Genomic DNA, 20,310 nt, shown 5'->3' with positions numbered 1-20,310 from the left:
TTTACTTTTTAAAAAACACAGAACATTTTTCCTGATTGACAGTGATTGATGATGTCTGACTGTGTCTAAGAATTGATTGCCTTGAAACCCCTTTCATATGCATGTGACGCTACCACCCATCCATGGTTGTCATGCAAATTCTGTCTCCCCAGTCTGTGTACTTCTGTGATGTTTCCTACTATCGGTGAATTGTCTTCCATCCTGAAAAGATTAGGCAAACTACACCTCCTCCTGGACTTGCTGGGCCTCTGTAGTGTGTACTCAATAATCTAGCAATTTATTGGAACAAAGTATTTTACATATAGAGATAATTATAATATCCATTGAGTTAATATATTTCTGATCTATTGTCTTCATTCTCTTTTCTCTATTAGGGGTGAATAGTCAGAGTCTGGAGGACATTCCCTCCAGTCCAGTCCTGAAAAAGCCTGGAGAACCTCTCAGCCTCTCCTGTAAGGGATCTGGCTTTTCCTTTAGTAGCTACAACATGGCCTGGATACATCAATCTGCAGAAAGAGCACTTGAATATATAGGCATTACATGGAGTGATGCTAGTGGAACTGCATATGCAAAAAGTGTTGAAAGACGGCTAGAAGTCACCAGAGATAATTCTAACAGCATGTCAGTTTGGCAAGTCAGTTAAGACTGATCTACTTTGTGCATGTGTAATGGGTGGGTGTAGGTGGCAGGGAAGTCAGTCGCAAGAGAACGAACTTGGTATAAACGGAGTCGTTTTAATAAGTATTCATACAACTCCAACAAAACCAAAATATACAAAAAAATAATAAAAGTGTGTACAAAACCCGTCGCACACCGACACATGACTTGCACAATACATATAATCAAACAATCTCCGACAAGGACATGAGGGGAAACAGAGGGTTAAATACACAACATGTAATTGATGGGATTGGAACCAGGTGTGAAGGAAGACAAGACAAAACCAATGGAAACTGAAAAATGGATCAGTGATGGCTAGAAGGTCAGTGACGTCGACCGCCGAACACCGCCCGAACAAGGAGAGGGACCGACTTCGGCGGAAGTCGTGACAGCATGACATGTCATTTTTCTAACAATTGTTTACAGACAGATTATTTCACTTATAATTCACTGTATAACAATTCCAGTGGGTCAGAAATTTACGTACACTAAGTTGACTGTGCCTTTAAACAGCTTGGAAAATTCCAGAAAATTAGGTCATGGCTTTAGAAGCTTCTGATAGGCTAATTGACATAATTTGACATAATTTGAGTCAATTGGAGGTGTACCTGTGGATGTATTTCAAGGCATACCTTCAAACTCAGTGCCTCTTTGCTTGACATCATGGGAAAATCAAAAGAAATCAGCCAAGACCTCAGAAAGAAATTGGAGACCTCCACAAGTCTGGTTCATCCTTGGGAGCAATTTCCAAATGGCTGAAGGTACTACGTTCATCTGTACAAACAATAGTACACAAGTATAAACACCACAGGACCACGCAGCCGTCATACCTATCAGGAAGGAGACGTGTTCTGTCTCCTAGAGATGAACGTACTTTGGTGCGAAAAGTGCAAATCAATCCCAGAACAACAGCGAAGGACCTTGTGAAGATGCTGGAGGAAACAGGTACAAAAGTATCTATATCCACAGTAAAACGAGTCCTATAGACATAACTCGAAAGGCCGCTCAGCAAGGAAGAAGCCACTCCTTCAAAACCGCCATTAAAAAAGCCAGACTACGGTTTGCAGCTGCACATGGGGACAAAGATCGTGCTTTTTGGAGAAATGTCCTCTTGTCTGATGAAACAAAAATAGAACTATTTGGCCATAATGACCATCGTTATGTTTGGAGGAAAAAGGGGAGGCTTGCAAGCCGAACAACAACATCCCAACCGTGAAGCACGGGGGTGGCAGCACCATGTTGTGGGGGTGCTTTGCTGCAGGAGGGACTGGTGCACTTCACAAAATAGATGGCATCATAAGGAAGAAAAATTATGTGGATATATTGAAGCAACATCTCAAGACGTCAGTCAGGAAGTTAAAGCTTGGCCTCAAATGGGTCTTCCGAATGGACAATGACCCCAAGCATACTTCCACAGTTGTGGAGAATGGCTTAAGGACAACAAAGTCAAGGTATTAGAGTGGCCATCAAAGCCCTGACCTCATCCTATAGAACATTTGAAGGCAGAACTGAAAAAGCGTGTGCGAGCAAGGAGGCCTACAAACCTGACTCAGTTACACCAGCTCTGTCAGAAGGAATGGGCCAAAATTCACCCAACTTATTGTGGGAAGCTTGTGGAAGGCTACCTGAAATTTTTGACCCAAGTTGACCCATTTTAAAGGCAATGCTACCAAATACTAATTGTGTATGTACACTTCTGACCCACTGGAAATGTGACGAAATAAATAAAAGCTGAAAGAAATCACTCTGCTGTTATTCTGACATTTCACATTCTTAAAATAAAGTGGTGATCCTAACTGACCTAAGACAGGGAATTTTTACTAGGATTAAATGTCAGGTATTGTGAAACTGAGTTTAAATGTATTTGGCTGAGGTGTATGTAAACTTCCGACTTCAACTGTATATACTTGTGTTCTGCTGCTGACTTGTTGTCTTGTGTGGAGCAGCTGAGTTCTTATCTCCACCCTCAGTATGACCTGAAAACTCTACCTTCTGCTGCTCTCTCTCTGTCTGCCCTTTGAGTTATGCTTGGTTTTACTCCTCATCAATTACTTTTACAATGAGGCATGACTGAACATTGACAACATTTTGTTATAACCTCAATTTCTTTCTCTTTCTCTCCATCAGGTTTAATTGGCCAGAGTCTGGAGACTATTCCCTCTGGCCTAGTCCTGAAAAAGCCTGGAGAAATGGTCAGTATCTCTTGTATAGAATCTGGGTATACATTTAGTAGCCATGGCATGCGCTGGATAAGACAACCAGCAGGAAAAGCTCTAGAATGGATTGGCGCTATATGGGGTGATGCTAGTGGAACTGCGTATGGAAAAAATGTTGAACGACGGATAGAAATCACCAAAGATAATTTGAACAATATGACACACTTGAAGCTGTCTGATCTGAGAGAAGAGGACTCTGCTGTGTATTACTGTACAAGAGACACAGCGGTGTGAGTGGAGGATCTGTACAAAAACTCCTCAGAGAAGTAGAGCCAACAGAGGGTAATAGAGGATCGGTGTGTTCCATCCCCCCTTAACGCACAAACTGCACACCTTCCCCTGAGACCCACAACAACCAGTACACTACACCATCAACTGAACAATATGAACACCTGGAGAGGTGTTGGAAAGGGAGAGACCCCAAATACGTTTTCATGGAACTTCAAGCTAGATTAAACTTGTCAGTGAGCAGCTATTAACCTGGTGATTGGTGGGCACAACAGGTTCCTCATCCATGACATCATGATGTAAATCCACATCCCTTAGAGTTCATATATACTAATGTTCTGCTACTGAGTTGTTGTCTTGTGTGGAGCAGCTGAGTTCATCTCCACCCTCAGCATGATGGGCAAACTCTATCTTCTGCTGGGCTCTCTTTGTCTGCCTTGTGAGTTCTGCTTGGTTTTACTCCTTATCAACTGGTCCGATGCTGAGCAAAAAAGACATACAATCCATTGTAACCTCTATATCCTTAATGTTTTCCCTCAATATTCCACCCTCTCTCCTCTCCCCCTGTTTCCTCTTTCTCTCCATCACTTCTACATTGTCAGAGTGTGGAGTCCATTCCCTCCAGTCCACTCTAGAACAAGCCTGGAGAAACTCTCAACCTCTCTGGCAGAGGAACTAGGAATGCCTTTCCATCATATGGTATGAACTGTATTTGCCATCCTACAGTGAAACCATTGGAATGGATGGGCTGGATCAACACCAATATTGGAGCAGCCGGCTATGCCAAAACCCTGGAGGGACGGATTGAACTGACCAAAGACAGCTCAGTGAGCATGACTCATCTGAAACTGTCTGGTCTGAAGGCAGAGGACTCTGCTGTGTATTACTGTGCACCCTGGGTACAGTGATGTGAGTGTGGTGGTACAAAAACCCCTCAGACAGATAGAGACAGGATGTAGAACATGAACACACTGTTGTACTCCCCTGACACACTTCACTAATCCTTCTCTTCAAACAGCAGTATAGACAATGATATACTTTAAAATGAGAGGTACCCACCTCAGAAACACTGTCTATGCTTCATGAATAGGCTCTCTGAGTTTTTCCTTATGTTGTGTCCTGTCTTCTGTTGATCAAGAGCAGAAAATACAGTAAACATGCACAAGTAATTATGTGTAGGAGTCATCTTTTACAATAGCAAGGATTTTGCTCTAGCCCTAATGACTCAATTAATCAAATCAGCTGCCAATAAGGATCTTGACTGTCCAAAAGAAGAGGGTTGGCCAACCTTGACTTAACACTTAACAGTGACTTAACAGTGTTTATTTATTTTATTTAACCTTTATTTAACTATGTAACATTTAATTGTGAAAATGCATTTTATTTAATAACAAAGCAACATTTTACAACATTCCATATAGTAAAATGGTATCTGTAGATAATGTAATACTTTCATTTTTATGTTATTCGAATAGAAAGAATAGTGCTATGATTCTGTAAAATCACACAGAAATATTTGCAGAGCATTCATTCTGCAAAAAGGTTTTGATCTGGTGATCCTGGAAAGAGTGAGTGCCAAGCTCAGAGACCATTCCTTTCTCTGCATGTTGAACGAGTGAATTACTCAAATCGATGGCGCCAACTAAACTGACTTTTTGGATATAAAGAAGGATTTTATCTAACAAAATGGCACAACATGTTGAAGCTGGGACCCCTTGGATTGCAAATCAGAGGAAGATTTTCAAAAAGTAAATGAATATTTAATCGCTATTTGTGAATTTATGAAACCTGTCCTTTTGAAAAATATTTTGATGTGGGGCGCCGTCCTCAATCACATGGCATGCTTTCGCCGTAAAGCCTATTGTAAATCGGACAATGCAGTTAGATTAACAAGAATTTAAGCTTTTAACCGATATAAGACACTTGTATGTTCAATATCCATAATTTATGATTATTTATTTGAATTGCGCACCCTCCAATTTCACCGGAAGTTGTCGACAGGTGTCCTGCTGGCAGGATGCCTAGCCGTAAGAACCTTTATATAACTAGGCAAGTCAGTTAAGAACGAATTATTATTTACAATGACAACTCAATGTTCTTAGACTAACTGCCTTGTTCAGGGGCTGAACAACAGATTTGTACCTTGTCAGCTTGGGGATTCAATCTAGCAACCTTTCGGTTACTGGCCCAACACTCTAACCACTAGGCTACCTGCCACCCTTAAAGATGAGCTCTTTCTACAACTTGATTGGAGTCCACCTGTGGTAAATTAAATTGATTGGACATGCTTTGGAATGGCACACACCTGTCTATATAAGGTCCCACAGATGACAGCGCATGTCAGAGCAAAAACCAACCCATGAGGTCAAAGGAATTGTCTGTAGAGCACTGAGACCTATCCAGGCGTTGTAAGATTTTGCAGGGGTCACCAACGCATGGGGTATAGCTTCGGGCTGAACAATGCCATTTACCTATGACTTTATTGTGCCTTATTGCCCAATTACATAATTTATACTTAGGGTACAAAACATGAAGAACACCTTCCTAATATTGTTCTGGGGGCCCTTTTTCCCTCAGAACGGCCTCATTTCGTCGGGCCGTGGACTCTACAAGGTGGCTACAGCATTCCATAGAGATGCTGGCCCATGTTGTCGCCAATGCTTCCCACAGTTGTGTGAAGTTGACTGGATGTCCTTCGGGTGGTGGACCATTCTTGATACACATGGGAAACTCAGTCTGAAAAACTCAGCAGCGTTTCAGTTTTTGATACAAACTGGTGAGCCTGGCACCTACTACTGTACCCTGTTCAAAGGCACAAATATTTTGTCTTGCCCATTCACCCTCTGAATGACACACATACACACCCCATGTCTCAAGGCTCAAAAATCCTTCTTTAACCTGTCTCCTCCCCTTCATCTTCACTGATTGAAGTGGATTTAACAGCTGACATCAATAAGGGATCATAGCTTTGACCTGGATTCACCTGGTCAGTCTTATGTCATGTAGGCTGTGTGTAGCAGTTAGCAGTCATGATATGAAAGTTTGACTTGGAAAGGTTTTTTCGCCTGGTCAAAGACCTGATGTGTTGTGCACTTAAGTCCACAAGCGAAGGGAAAAGGTGAGAGGAGGAAAGCGCGTAGATAGTTTACCTTAACATCAGTCAAGCACCCAAGCTAATGTTGGCTAGCTTGCTAGCTACTTTCAGTCACAAAGGAGACCACTCTGACCATTTTACTTGCCCTAGCAGAGCTGGATAGGCAGTTCTCAAGTTATCCAGAGTGTTGGTGACTGTAACTGCTGCTGGCAACAATTGAATTACTTTTTTTACTGACTTTTACTCACACCGACCATATTCAACGGGTTAGTTATTCTGCACTCTGGTACACTCAGAGGAGAGTGCTCTGAAATCGGAGTAGTCGGAGCGAATTTACGAAGCACCCGAATGTCCATTGAGAACGCACAACGACGATACAATTTAGCTAAGCTAAGAATGAAGAGCAATAATCAAGTCAATAAACAATGGGTAGTTAGTTAGATAGTCTATAGTTAATATACTGGCAAGTTTGATGCATAAGTAGCCAACTAACGTTAGGTAGCTTGCTAGCAACATACCGTTACATATTGATGTAATGATATGCTATGTGGTTCATAAGGACAGCGTAGCTAACAATTTGTCATCCAACATAATGTGTAAGGTACTGTAACTTATTTGAAAGTCATTACTTTATTACATTGCTCAACATTTTCTTAACATTTGTCATAATTAGTTAAAGCTCTGAATTTGTATCCGCTCTCATTGTACTTTGGCTGCATATTTTCCACCATTTTCATCAAATCTGAAAACGATGTGAAGCCACGGCCATTTCCTGAAGAATTGCATTAGGGGTCCTAAAGTACGTAAATAGTGTCCTCTGCGTGTATACCTCATATTTTGGCGAATTTAGTATGACATCCGGGAACTTTGGGCATACTAACTATATCCATACTATGACCAATAAGCATACTATATACTCAATTCACGTCACAAATGGTACTGTTAGTGAAGTTAGTATGAGTATTCGAACAAAACTAGGCTGTGGAACATGTACACACTCTTCACTAACCCTTCTCTACAAACAGCGGGAAAGACAAGCTTATACTTTAGTATGAGAGGTCCCCACCTCAGAAACAATGTCTATGCTTCATGAATAAGGTCTCTTTCTGAGTTTTTCCTTACGTCGTGACCTGTCTTCTTTTGAGAAAGATCAGAAAAGACATTAAACATACACAAGTCATTGTGTGTAATAGTCATTTTACAATGACAAGGATTTTTCTCTAGCACTAATCTAACACAATTAATCAAATCAGCTGCCCATAAGGACCTTGACTGTCCAAATTAGATTAGCAAAAGCCTGCACAGCCAGTAGCTCTCCGGGAAGAGGGTTGGCCAAGACTGACTTAACAGGATGAAACCCAGTGACATCCTCTGAATTGTGAAAATGCATTTTATTTAATAACAAAATGACATTTGACAACATTCCTATCTGTAGATAATGTAAGACTTTTTCATAATTAGTTGTGATATTCCAATTGAAAGAATAGAGCTATGATTCTGTAAAATCACAATAATATTAGTTGAGCATGGATTCTGCAAAAAGGTTTTTAACAGGGAAAGCCTGGAAAGAGCAAAACCAGTGGTGGAAGCCAAACTCAGAGATCATCAAGCAGGGTTCCACCAAGATCTCTTTTGGAAAGAACCTTCAGACTGAATACACATCTGTATTATGCTCGGTGGCCACAGTGAATCAAAGCAGCAACAGACCTGTACAAAAACCCATCCCCTGGGGATAAACTGTATGAGAAGCTGTTTTTAACAAATATTTTACATATATGTGTTATTGATTATATCTCTACCTGCTGTGCTTTGTTTTGTAACACAGAGAAGTATGTCAATTAAAACCCTCTAATTTACATACAAATACACTTATTACCATATTATTTATATCAAGCATTCTATGAACATAACTACTTTCATATTCCAATAACTCTGCTGGGTTGTATTGGACAAATATTGGTAATATTGTGTCAAATAACTTTATCTGCCAATATACAGGAGTGTATTTTATAAAGACAGTACAGTATTAAAAGATGTCACAAATTTAAAAAATGTTCACTGATATTCTCAAATCTTTCCAATTTCCCTCCTCACCATATGCAAATAGTACTGTGCCTCTCTTCCTCTCTCTATCTACCTCCACCTTATTGTTAGGGTTTATATAAACAGTCTCTGTCTCTCTGAGTCCTGGAGAAGAACAGCTCCCATCAGTTCAGCTTCAACACTTACCATGTTCCCTGCATCTCTGCTGCTGCTGCTGGCAGCTGTTGTCTGTGAGTGTCTATATGGGGAAAGGCACAATAAGGAAAACTGGATGAGACTGTAATGCAAAAATCATGTTATTTGGAGTTTTAATACTGTTCATTCTTTCCTTTCAACAGGTGCAAAAACATGTTATTTGGAGTTTTAATATTGTTCATTCTTTCCTTTCAACAGGTGTACAGAGTTATGAACTCACTCAGCCAGCCTCTATGACTGTCCAGCCAGGTCAACCACTGACCATCTCCTGTAAGGTCTCATATTCAGTTACTAGCTTACATACAGCTTGGATTCGACAACCTGCAGGGAAAACACTGGAGTGGATTGGATATATCCATAGTGGTGGAAGCATGTATTATAAAGATAGTCTGAAGAACAAGTTCAGCATCACCAGAGAGACTTCCAGCAACACGTTGTTTTTAAAAGGACAGAGTCTGCAGACTGAAGACACAGCTGTGTATTACTGTGCTCGCCTCCACAGTGATACAAACCAGCACCAGACCTGTACTAAAACTCACTCTCCATTGTACAGTTAAAGCTATTTATATCTACCAGAAGGGGTTGATCTGCATCTGAATGTAAAACTCAAACCTCCCTTGATCTAATGACTCTAAAATATTTACAACATACAGGTTGTTCATGAAATAACACAGGTTAAGCATGCAAAAAAGAAAAAAAACATTAAGCATCAATTGCCACTACATTATTATAACCTCATAAACTGTCACAGTGGAAAACAGTTTAGATCTCCTTTGTTAATAAATCAGAGGACAGATAGTCAATATGTCAAATGCAACTAAAATAACAGGACAACTTATGCTAAATTGTAACACAAAATATTGACTAGCCTTGCCACTAGGTTCTGGAACAAAACATGCGGTAGCATACCACAATTACTGAAATGATAACATTATGACAAGCAAAAGGCATACCGTAGGCGTTCATCTCCCTGGCCAAAAGATGGTGCCATGCCAACACAGTTCATCCCCGCCACAACTGGAACTCATTATTTACACATACAACATGTATTATTTGTATATTTATTTATTTGGATCCCCATTAGCTTTTGCAGAGGCAGCAGCTAGTCTTCATGGGGTCCACAGAAAAACACTATACATAAGTAACAAAACACTGATAGACATGGACAGTCACACAAATGTAAAATACAATGATGTACAAACAAGAAAATAAATACATGTATGTACGGATGGATGGATGTGCAATATATCATGAACACATTATGCATATATAATGCTTCCAGTGATGCATCAGACACCTCTCCTTGTAGGACAGACAGTACGCAAATAAACCCCCTCCCTCTGCTATATCAATGACCTATTCTGACAGAACCTTCATCACTGCAACCACCCTGTCTGGTAGTACCCAGACAGACACTGTCTGCCATACAACAGAGAAACATCCTGGCCTTACTGCCATATAAGTGGGGAGATTGTATTCTTTATTTTACTTTAAGATACAGGACACCAAACATTTGAGAGATTGGGGAGAAACATCACATACCTCTGAATCCAGTCAATGCAGTTGTTTTGCTATTGTGACATGCTGTAGTTTTTGATGAATGCCCCTCATCGCTCTTTTTTCTACACTCCCATCTCTTTCCGATCTACACAGCATTAGTTTGACCTCCTCCCCTGTTCAACTCAAACCTCCTGGAGATTCAGTGAAACTATCTTGCCAAGTCTCTGGCTATGCCCTGACAGAATATGGGACAGCTTGGATACGACAGCAGCCAGGGAAAACACTGGAGTAGTTTGGGATCATCTGGAGTGATGCATCCATCAACTCTGGAGCCTCTATTAAGAGCAGATTCACCATCTCCAGAGACAGTAGTAATGTACTGTACAGTATTTCAATTTTTTACATTTTTTTTAACATTTTTAGTCATTTAGCAGATGCTCTTATCCAGAGCTCTCTTATCCTTATCCAGAGTGACTTACAGTAAGTAGTGAGTGTATACACCATCTATCTATGTTGTGTATTTCCATTTACACAACATAGAACATAACCAAAACCCCGGAATACTCTAAACAAACACCCCTCTACATAAACACATATAACAACAAACCCCGAACCACATAAAACAAACACCCCCCTGCCACGTCCTGACCAAACTACAATAACAAATAACCCCTTTACTGGTCAGGACGTGACAGGTGCCTCTAGGGCAATTTTGAAAGCTGACTGAGCACTTTTTAAATTATGAATGTGTTTGTTTTTCTTTACGCTTGCATTTTGTATGTATATTTTGAATTGTGTAATTTAGGTAATTCTTGGCTCATCTGTAAAAGACAACTTGGTCTCAGTTTGACGCCCTGATAAAATAAAGCTTCATTTTTATGTTATTTAAAAAAAAATCTCCTGACAACTCTTGATCAGAGTTATTACAGCAGTATCTGTATCTTGCAAATAAGACATGAGTAAATAATGGTGTGGGTGATTCATTGTAAAAAATAATTTGTTCTTAACTGACCTGCATAGTTCAATAAAGGTTAAATAAAAATACAAAAAAGAAAACAAATCTTATCAAAACAGAACATCTCAAGATGGCCTACCAGTTGATCAGTGGGTATTTATCAAAGCTTCCTTTGATTGGTGTGGCGGATGAATCAGAATTAGTTGGGTAACATAGATAATTAAGATGTTTTATTAGCATAATATGCTTATGTGAGATACTTGTCATTAGGATGGCTTGACTTTTGGACTCTGGTGTTGACAGTTGTACTTTTCCCTTAGCTAGGGCTCAGTCACTTGGGGCCCAGAGAGGGGAGAAGTCAGAATGAAACATTGTCTTCATATGTGAATGTGTCTTTACCTATTCTTAAACCATCTGAAGAGATGGCGTGATTAATGGGGAACCAATTACTTGTCTCCACAATGTCTGTGCGGAAGTCACTCCCTCCTTTTCTATGTTGTGAGGAGGTGTATGGCAGTGTCTGGGACCATTGTATGTCCTCTCTCTAGATCTTGTACTTATCCTGGGATTGTGTATGACCTAGAGGCTCACTCCCCTCAGTGAGCTTGTCCAGGAGTGGAGTCAAGAGGGGGTTTACTTGAGATGGGAGTATCTAGAGTTGTCAATTGATTTATGCCATTGGATGAGCTAATGGTTCTGTTCTATACTGAACCAGGGAGAGACGGTTCCAGTTTGGGGTAGGAGGACCAGATACTGGTCTATACAATGAACACTGTTGATACAGCAGTTGCTGTCTACTATGTTTTATAGATATCTTTCATACAGAACTTAACCTTTGTGAACTGTTCCTAAGATCTGTTGTTCGTCATGTACGTTGAGAGGGGTGGGTCTTGGGTATAAAAGATCTTTGTACTTTTGTGTAATCACTTTTTCAATGGCATCATTGAAGGTCAAGTGCTTTTGCAAAAGCATCTTAATTATTAAAGATGTAGTTTTAAGTATAACTGACTTGTGTGTGAAGTTTGTAACTCTCCTCATTTGGTAATGCAGAAATTAGCCACCACATTGGTCCTCCCAGTGAGGAGGAGCTCATGAAAAACTCTCCAGTCCTCCATCTTTATTAATGTCTCTGTTGAAGGCTTTTTCTGTTGAGGACTGTCTCAACTACCTTTAGAGAACTAAACAGATCACCATGTTTCCTACCACAGTAATACTCTTACTGACAGTCTATTTAACAGGTGTGGATGTGCATCCTCATTATACGTTTATGAAGGAAATAAATTGACATGTTAGCTTTTATATTCAACAATGTCTATGCTTTCTATTTCCACAGGTGTTCATGGTCAGACACTGACTGAGTCTGGACCAGTGGTTAAAAAGCCTGGAGAATCCCACAAACTAACCTGTACAGCCTCTGGGTTCACATTCAGAAGCTATGAGATTGCTTGGATCAGACAGGCTCTGTCACGCCCTGACCATAGAGAGCCCTTGTTTCTCTATGGTGTAGTAGGTCAGGGCATGACTAGGGGGTATTCTAGTTGGTATTTTGTATGGTTCCCAATTAGAGGCAGCTGGTATTCATTGTCTCTAATTGGGGATCATATTTAAGTAGCTATTTTTCCCACCTGTGTTTGTGGGATATTGTGTTTTGTGTATTGTGCATGTAGCACCACGTAGTCACGTTTTGTTGTTCGTTTATTGATTTATTGTTTTTGCCTAAGTTTCACTTTGAAATAAATATGTGGTCCCGTTCTTACGACAGCCGGTACAGACTCCTGGACTGGAGTGGATTGTTTTTATTAGCACGTCTACAGTAGTAGTCCAATCTCTTCCTCCCAATCAGTCCAGGGAAGATTCACCAGATTCTCCAGAGATGACTCCAGCAGTAAGCTGTACCTACAGATGACCAGTCTGAAGAGTGAGGACACAGCAGTGTATTACTGTGCTAGAGAGTCATAGTGGTTAAACTAATGTTAGAAGCCATACAAAAACCATCTGGAATAGAAAGGATGTACTTGCACAAGTGTATGCACAAACATTAGCTGGCCGTGATAGATGTTCACATACAGTATCATCACACAGTGACACAGAGATAACACACCTGTTAGATGTGTTGTTGATACACCAAAAGATATCCCATTATCTTAATTTTACTGATGTCTCAATACTTTAGTTAATTGAGGAGGATCTGCAATGTTTTGAAGTATCATGTAATATTGTAGTTCATAAGATTCATTAATCTAGAGGTGTTCTTTTAGAAAAAATATATTAATGTAGCTGCTCCTTAAATTTTTTGTTGAACATTTATCATTCATCATTACCTACTTTTTTGTTGCCTATGTATGTATGCCAAAGAGTTTTATGAACACGTGGATTAACCAAATTATTTAGTTTCACGTGGTAAAATCACAAACATAATCTAAAGAGGGTCTGTGAGTTTTCACATTGTAGAGCATCAGTACAGCAGAGTCAACAGAGGGCAGTAGAGCATCAGTACAGCAGAGTCAACAGAGGGCAGTAGAGCATCAGTACAGCAGACTACAAACAGCACACATTCCCCAGAAAACCAAAGCAACCAGTAAACCATCAACTGAACTACTATTAATAAATCAAAGGAGAAATTGTCAATATATCAAACGCACCTAAAATAACAGTGGACAACTTATGCTAAATTGTGTTACAAAATATTGACTACCCTTACCACTAGGTTCTGTAACAATACATGGGGTAACATACCACAATTACTGAAATAATACAACATTATGACAAGCTTTAGAACACAGCCATTCATCTTCCCTGTCCAAAATATTGTACCATGACAACACAGTTCATCACTGCCACAACTGGAAGTCATTATTTACACATACAAAATGCATGTATGTACTGCATGTACAGTATGTATGTATGTATGTACTGCATGTACAGTATGTATGTATGTATGTATGTATGTATGTATGTATGTATGTATGTATGTATGTATGTATGTATGTATGTATGTATGTATGTATGTATGTATGTGGATCAGTAGAGGCTGGTGACTTGAGTTGAGTAGGATGGGAGACCCACAGTATAGGCTCGTAGCGCATGGAGACGACAAAGTGTGTTTTAAAAATCGTCAAAGACTATTTATTTTAAGCTAAAGCATTTAACAAAGACATTTATAGTACACTATTTTGGGGAACGGGAATGACAAGGCTACTTACGCAGTGTTGGAAAGGGATCACAGCAGTGATTGAATGTGGGTATGAGGCATGAGTTGAGGTGTTCAGAGGCTTGACCAGTGCAGGACAGGATTTGACTGGGAAGACAAAAACAATAACACAACATACTACACAGTTAGACAAAAGAGCTAATAAATAGTTAGTCCAAGCAAGGAGTAAAATCATTGATGTGTAATAATGTGATTGCTTGTGTATATGTGATTGACTCTATATACAATAATGAGAGATAATTGATAGGGGTACTCACAGTACTTGGAGAGGAAACATTCAATGTGCCAGTGGACGAGCGAGCACATGAGACATGGCTTCAGTTCATGTCAGGAGAGAGTTGACAATGGTAGTGGAACGGTCATCACCTCTTAATCAGGGAAAAGGAGGGGATGTCGGTAGCCATAAAGTGCTTTGAAAGGCTGGTCATGGCTCGCACTCCACACTGCCCTTTCCCACCTCGACAAAAGGAACACTTATGTGAGAATGCTGTTCATTGGCTACAGCTCAGCGTTCAACACCATAGTGCCCTCAAAGCTCATCACTAAACTAAGGACCCTGGGACTAAACAACAGCCCTCTGCAACTCAATCCTGGACTTCCTGATGGGCCGCCCCCAGGTGGTAAGGGTAGGCAACAAGACATCCACCACGCTGATCCTCAACACTGGTGCCCCTCAGGGGTGCGTGCTTAGTTCCCTCCTGTACTCCCTGTTCACCCACGACTACGTGGCCAAGCACGACTCCAAAACCATCATTAAGTTTGCTGACGACATAACAGTGGTAGGCCTGATCACTGACAACGATGAGACAGCCTATCGAGAGGAGGTCAGAGACCTGGCAGTGTGGTGCCAGGATAACAACCTCTGCCTCAATGTGAGCAAGACAAAGGAGCTGATCGTGGACTACAGAAAAATGGTTGGCCAAACAGGCCCTCATTAACATCGACTGGCTGTAGTGGAGCGGGTCAAGAGTTTCAAGTTCCTTGGCGTCCACATCACCAACAAACTATCATGGCCCAAACACACCAAGAAAGTCGTGAAGAGGGCACGACAACACCTTTTCCCCTTAGAAGAGTGACAAAAATCAGCCATGGGTCCCCAGATCCTCAAAATGTTCTACAGCTGCCCCATTGAGAGCATCCTGACCGGTTGCATCACCGCCTGGTACGGCGACTGCTCGGCATCTGACCGTAAGCCATTACAGAGGGTAGGCGTAAGACCCAGTACATCACTGGGGCCAAGCTTCCCGCCATTCAGGATTTATATACTAGGCGTCAGAGGAAAGCCCCAAAAATTATGAAAGCATCCAGTCACCCAAGTCATAGACTGTTCTCTCTGCTACCGCACGGCAAGCGGTACCGGAGTGCTTCTTAAACCTGTTTTGGAGACTGGTTTTTGTTTCGGCAATTCGGATGACTGACGTGCCCAAAGAAGCTAGGATATGCATATACTTGGTAGCATTGGATAGAAAACACTCTGACGTTTCTAAAACGATTAAAATAATGTCTGTGAGTATAACAGAACTGAAATGCTAGGCAAAAACCAGAGGAAAATCCTCTGGATTCTATTTTCTTTTAGGTCACAGGTTATTTCAATGGTTGCCTATGGGATATACAAATAGATAGGACCCAGATTGCAGTTCCTATGGCTTCCACTAGATGTCAACAGTCTTTATAAAGGGTTTCAGGCTTGTTTTTAGAAAAATGAACAAGTATTTTGAAGAACTCCAAGGAGTCTCTCATGAGAAAAGTGGTCTTGTTGGCGTGTGAATTAGGTGCGCGCACTTCGTTATTTATCTTCCCTATTCAACATACTGTTCTCCATCTTAAATATTATTGTTTATTTATATATTAGAGTACCTGAGGATTCATTAGAAACATCGTTTGACTTGTTTGGACAAACTTTACTGGTAACTTTTTGGATTAGTTTGTTTTCATGTTGAAAGAGTGGATTACTGAGATCATTGATGCCAGCTAAACAGACTTTTTTGGATATAAAGAAGGACTTTATCGAACAAAACGACCATTCATTGTGTAGCTGGGACCCTTTCAATTGCAAACAGAGGAAGATCTTCAAAAGGTAAGTGATTTATTTAATCGCTATTTGTGATTTTGTGATGCCTGTGCTGGTTGAAAATGTATTTTGGTGTGTGGTGCTGTCCTCAGATAATTGAGGGGTATGCTTTCGCCGTAAAGCCTTTTTGAAATCTGACAATGTGGTTGGATTAACAAGAAGATAAGCTTTTAAATTATGTATGACACTTGTATTTTCATGAATGTTTAATATTACAATTTTTGTATTTTGAACTTCGCGCTCTGCAATTTCTTTGGATGTTATCGTAGGTGTCCCGCTAGCGGGACACTGATCCAAAAGAGGTTTTAACAGCTTCTACCCACAAGTCATAAGACGGCTGAACAATTAATCAAATGGCCAATCAGACTACATATGTTCAGCAAGTAACGCATCATAATGTGCTCTTACCTCTGCAAGCTCCTTGTAGTTGCCCTTGTTAGCGGAACTTTCCTTCTCGCCATGTCCTCTGAAAGCTAATTCTTGCATGACCAAAAATGCAGTGGTGACGATAAGCCGCTTGAGTACATCCCGGGATCTTCTTAATTTCTCGTTGTGTTGCGTCGTTTGAATACACAGGCCTTCGTCCATTACATGATCGATGCTGCTTTTTCCCAGAAGCTTGAATCTGATGTGGGCATTTATATGATCTCTGTTCTTCAGGTCACAGTACCCCACTTTTGCCCAAGGCTCAGACTTTCCAAAAAGCAGGCATGGCCAGCAATACAGGCGGCTGATGAAAGGCTCCCTGTTAAGCAGCTATACTTTGATACCTATTGGTATTGAACACCCTCACCTTTTCCTCTGACATGAAATTAATCTAGGCATGTATTGTATTACATAATGTCCTAGGAGTGTCATCTGATGAAGATCATCAAAGGTTAGTGCTGTATTTAGCTGTGGTTTTGGTTTTTGTGACATATATGCATGCTTTGAAAATGGCTGTGTGATTATTTTTGGCAGGGTACTCTCCTGACATAATCTAATGTTTTGCTTTCGCTGTAAAGCCTTTTTGAAATTGGAATGGACTATTTTACAGCCATTTAAAGATAAGACTCTCGTTAATCTAACCACACTGTCCGATTTCAAAAAGGCTTTACAACGAAAGCAAAACATTAGATTATGTCAGCAGAGTACCAAGCCAGAAATAATCAGACACCCATTTTTCAAGCCAGCATATAATGTCACCAAAACCCAGAAGACAGCTAAATGCAGCACTCACCTTTGATGATCTTCATCAGATGACAACCCTAGGACATTATGTTATACAATACATGCATGTTTTGTTCAATCAAGTTCATATTTATATCAAAAACCAGCTTTTTACATTAGCATGTGACGTTCAGAACTAGCATACCCCCCGCAAACTTCCGGGGAATTCGCTAACATTTTACTAAATTACTCACGATAAACGTTCACAAAAAGCATAACAATTATTTTAAGAATTATAGATACAGACCTCCTCTATGCACTCGATATGTCCGATTTTAAAATAGCTTTTTGGTGAAAGCACATTTTGCAATATTCTAAGTACATAGCCCAGGCATCACGGGCTCGCTATTTAGACACCCGGCAAGTTTAGCACTCACCATAATCATATTTACTATTATAAAAATGTCATTACCTTTTGTTGTCTTCGTCAGAATGCACACCCAGGACAGCTACTTCAATAACAAATGTTGGTTTGGTCCAAAATAATCCATCGTTATATCCGAATAGCGGCGTTTTGTTCGTATGCGTTCCAGACACTATCCGAAATAGTAAAGAAGTGTCACGCGCTTGGCGCAATTCCTGACAATAAAATTCAAAGTATTCCATTGCCGTACGTCGAAGCATGTCAACCGCTGTTTAAAATCAATTTTTACGTCATTTTTCTCGTAGAAAAGCGATAATATTCCGACAGGGAATCTCCTTTTCGGCAAACAGAGGAAAAAAATCCCAAAGGCGGGGGCGGTCGGGGTCACGCGCATAAGCTAGTGTCTCTTGATGGGCCACTTGAGAAAGGCGATAATGTGTTTCAGCCTGGGGCTGGGATGACGACATTCTGTTTTTTCCCGGGCTCTGAGCGCCTATGGACGACGTGGGAAGTGTCACGTTAGAGCAGAGATCCTTAGTAAATGATAGAGATGGCAAAGAAGTTCCAGAAATGGTCAGACAGGCCACTTCCTGTAAAGGAATCTCTCAGGTTTTGACCTGCCATTTGAGTTCTGTTATACTCACAGACACCATTCAAACAGTTTTAGAAAATTTAGGGTGTTTTCTATCCATATGTAATAAGTATATGCATATTCTAGTTACTGAGTAGGAGTGGTAACCAGATTAAATCGGGTATGTTTTTTATCCAGCCGTGTCAATGCTGCCCCCTAGCCCTAACAGGGGAAAGTAATCTAAAAGTAACTGAATGTAATCAGGTTATATTACTGAGTTTAGGTAATCCAAAAGTTACATGACTGATTACAATTTTGGACAGGTAACTAGTAACTAAAGGATTACATTTAGAAAGTACCCAATCCTATGACGACTGTATGTACTACCTAGATGGAGTAGGCCCTGTTATGTTCACCAGCAAGAAAACCAAAAATGTCACTCAAAGAAAAGGGGGAATTAAGAAATAGTAATTGACAAACAACCAAAATGAAACAGGTGTGGTTGAGGAGGGGTTCTGAAAAACACTCATGGGGGTGTCCACTGAAAGTTGACTAGCATCAGCAACTGGAACTTAAAAGACACCTACCATGAGCGGCCACTAAATTTGCCCAAGAAGAGGCACACAAAAGAGAAACCCACTCCAAACTCAGACAGGAAGCAAACCAAAAAAACCCTAATCAGACAAAGGAATGATTTTTTCTAGAAATCAAATAGGGAGAGCCAACTAAAGGTATTGATCCTCCACATCTCTGGGCCAGCCACTCATAAATAGCACCTGGGCCAGCACAGTGAAACACCTTCCCACTAGGGAAATGGAAACCAACAGAGGTATAACACATACTGACTAACAAGGTGACACCAATCGGTGCACCCTTACATGCTAACATGCTAAAAGTCCAATCTCAAAACATAAATGGAGAAACCACAACCTGTAACAGGCCCAACCTATCTATCATTACATATCACAGGATAAAAACACATACAGATATAATAGAATACCATCTATATCATAAAGCTAATAAAACATCTATTCACCAAAATGTATAATAAGGGATTCAGATGGTTTCATTCTGACATACTTTGATGACACATGAACAGGTTGTACAAATACTCTACTGTCATAAGTAATAAGTCATTTTAAGTTGTTCCCGGGTCAATGTTGTTATATTCCATAACAGCGCATCTCAAGATGACCTCATACCAGTTGAACTGTAGGAATTTATCGTAATCTCTTGTCATTGGTCCTCCCAGTGAGGAGGGACTCATGCAAAACTCTCCAGTCCTTCATCTTTATTAATGTCTCTGTTGAAGGCTTTTTCTGCTGAGGACTGTCTGAACTGCCTTTAGAGAACTACACAGATCACCATGTTTCCTACCACAGGAATGTTCTTACTGACAGTCTATCTAACAGGTGAGGATACAGTATGTTTATTTATACTGTTTATCAAATAAACAAGTTGACAACAGGTTTTAGTTTCAACTTCAACATCATCTCTGCTTTCTATTTCCACAGGTGTTCATGGTCAGACACTGACTGAGTCTGGACCAGTAGTTAAAAAGCCTGGAGAATCCCACAAACTGACCTGTACAGCCTCTGGGTTCACATTCAGTAGCTATGAGATGAGCTGGATCAGACAGGCTCCTGGGAAAGGACTGGAGTGGATTGCTTATAGTTATAGTACTAATACATATTACTCACAGTCAGTCCAGGGTAGATTTACCATCTCCAGAGATGACTCCAGCAGTAAGCTATACCTACAGATGAACAGCCTGAAGAGTGAGGACACAGCAGTGTATTACTGTGCTAGAGAGTCACAGTGGTTAAACTAATGGGAGAAGCTGTACAAAAACCACTTCCCCATTCAGCACAGACAATCTTATTTATTTCTGATGAATGCTTTAATAGCTAAATGTTCAGAAGCACTGACATTCATTTGTTTTTACAATAATAACTTGATACATACAGTGTTATAGTAGGATCATCAATAATAA

General features: G+C 40.4%; 1 protein-coding gene across 1 annotated transcript in view; it reads left to right on the top strand.

Annotated features, from left to right (window-relative positions):
• Window positions 1-3,832: 3,832 nt before the first annotated feature.
• The window catches only part of LOC106606764 (uncharacterized), a 423,559-nt gene continuing 407,081 nt past the window's right edge, over window positions 3,833-20,310 (top strand). Inside the window, exon 1 of the mRNA XM_045720035.1 lies at window positions 3,833-4,003. Within this exon, the coding sequence (XP_045575991.1) occupies window positions 3,848-4,003 (156 nt within the window). The 5' untranslated portion in view covers window positions 3,833-3,847. The remainder of the gene's footprint in view (window positions 4,004-20,310) is intronic.

Source organism: Salmo salar, chromosome ssa06, assembly GCF_905237065.1.
Source record: "Salmo salar chromosome ssa06, Ssal_v3.1, whole genome shotgun sequence".
Classification (NCBI taxonomy): domain Eukaryota; kingdom Metazoa; phylum Chordata; class Actinopteri; order Salmoniformes; family Salmonidae; genus Salmo; species Salmo salar.
Note: the sequence above shows the minus strand (reverse complement) of the source record. Positions and strands in the feature narration are given on the sequence as shown.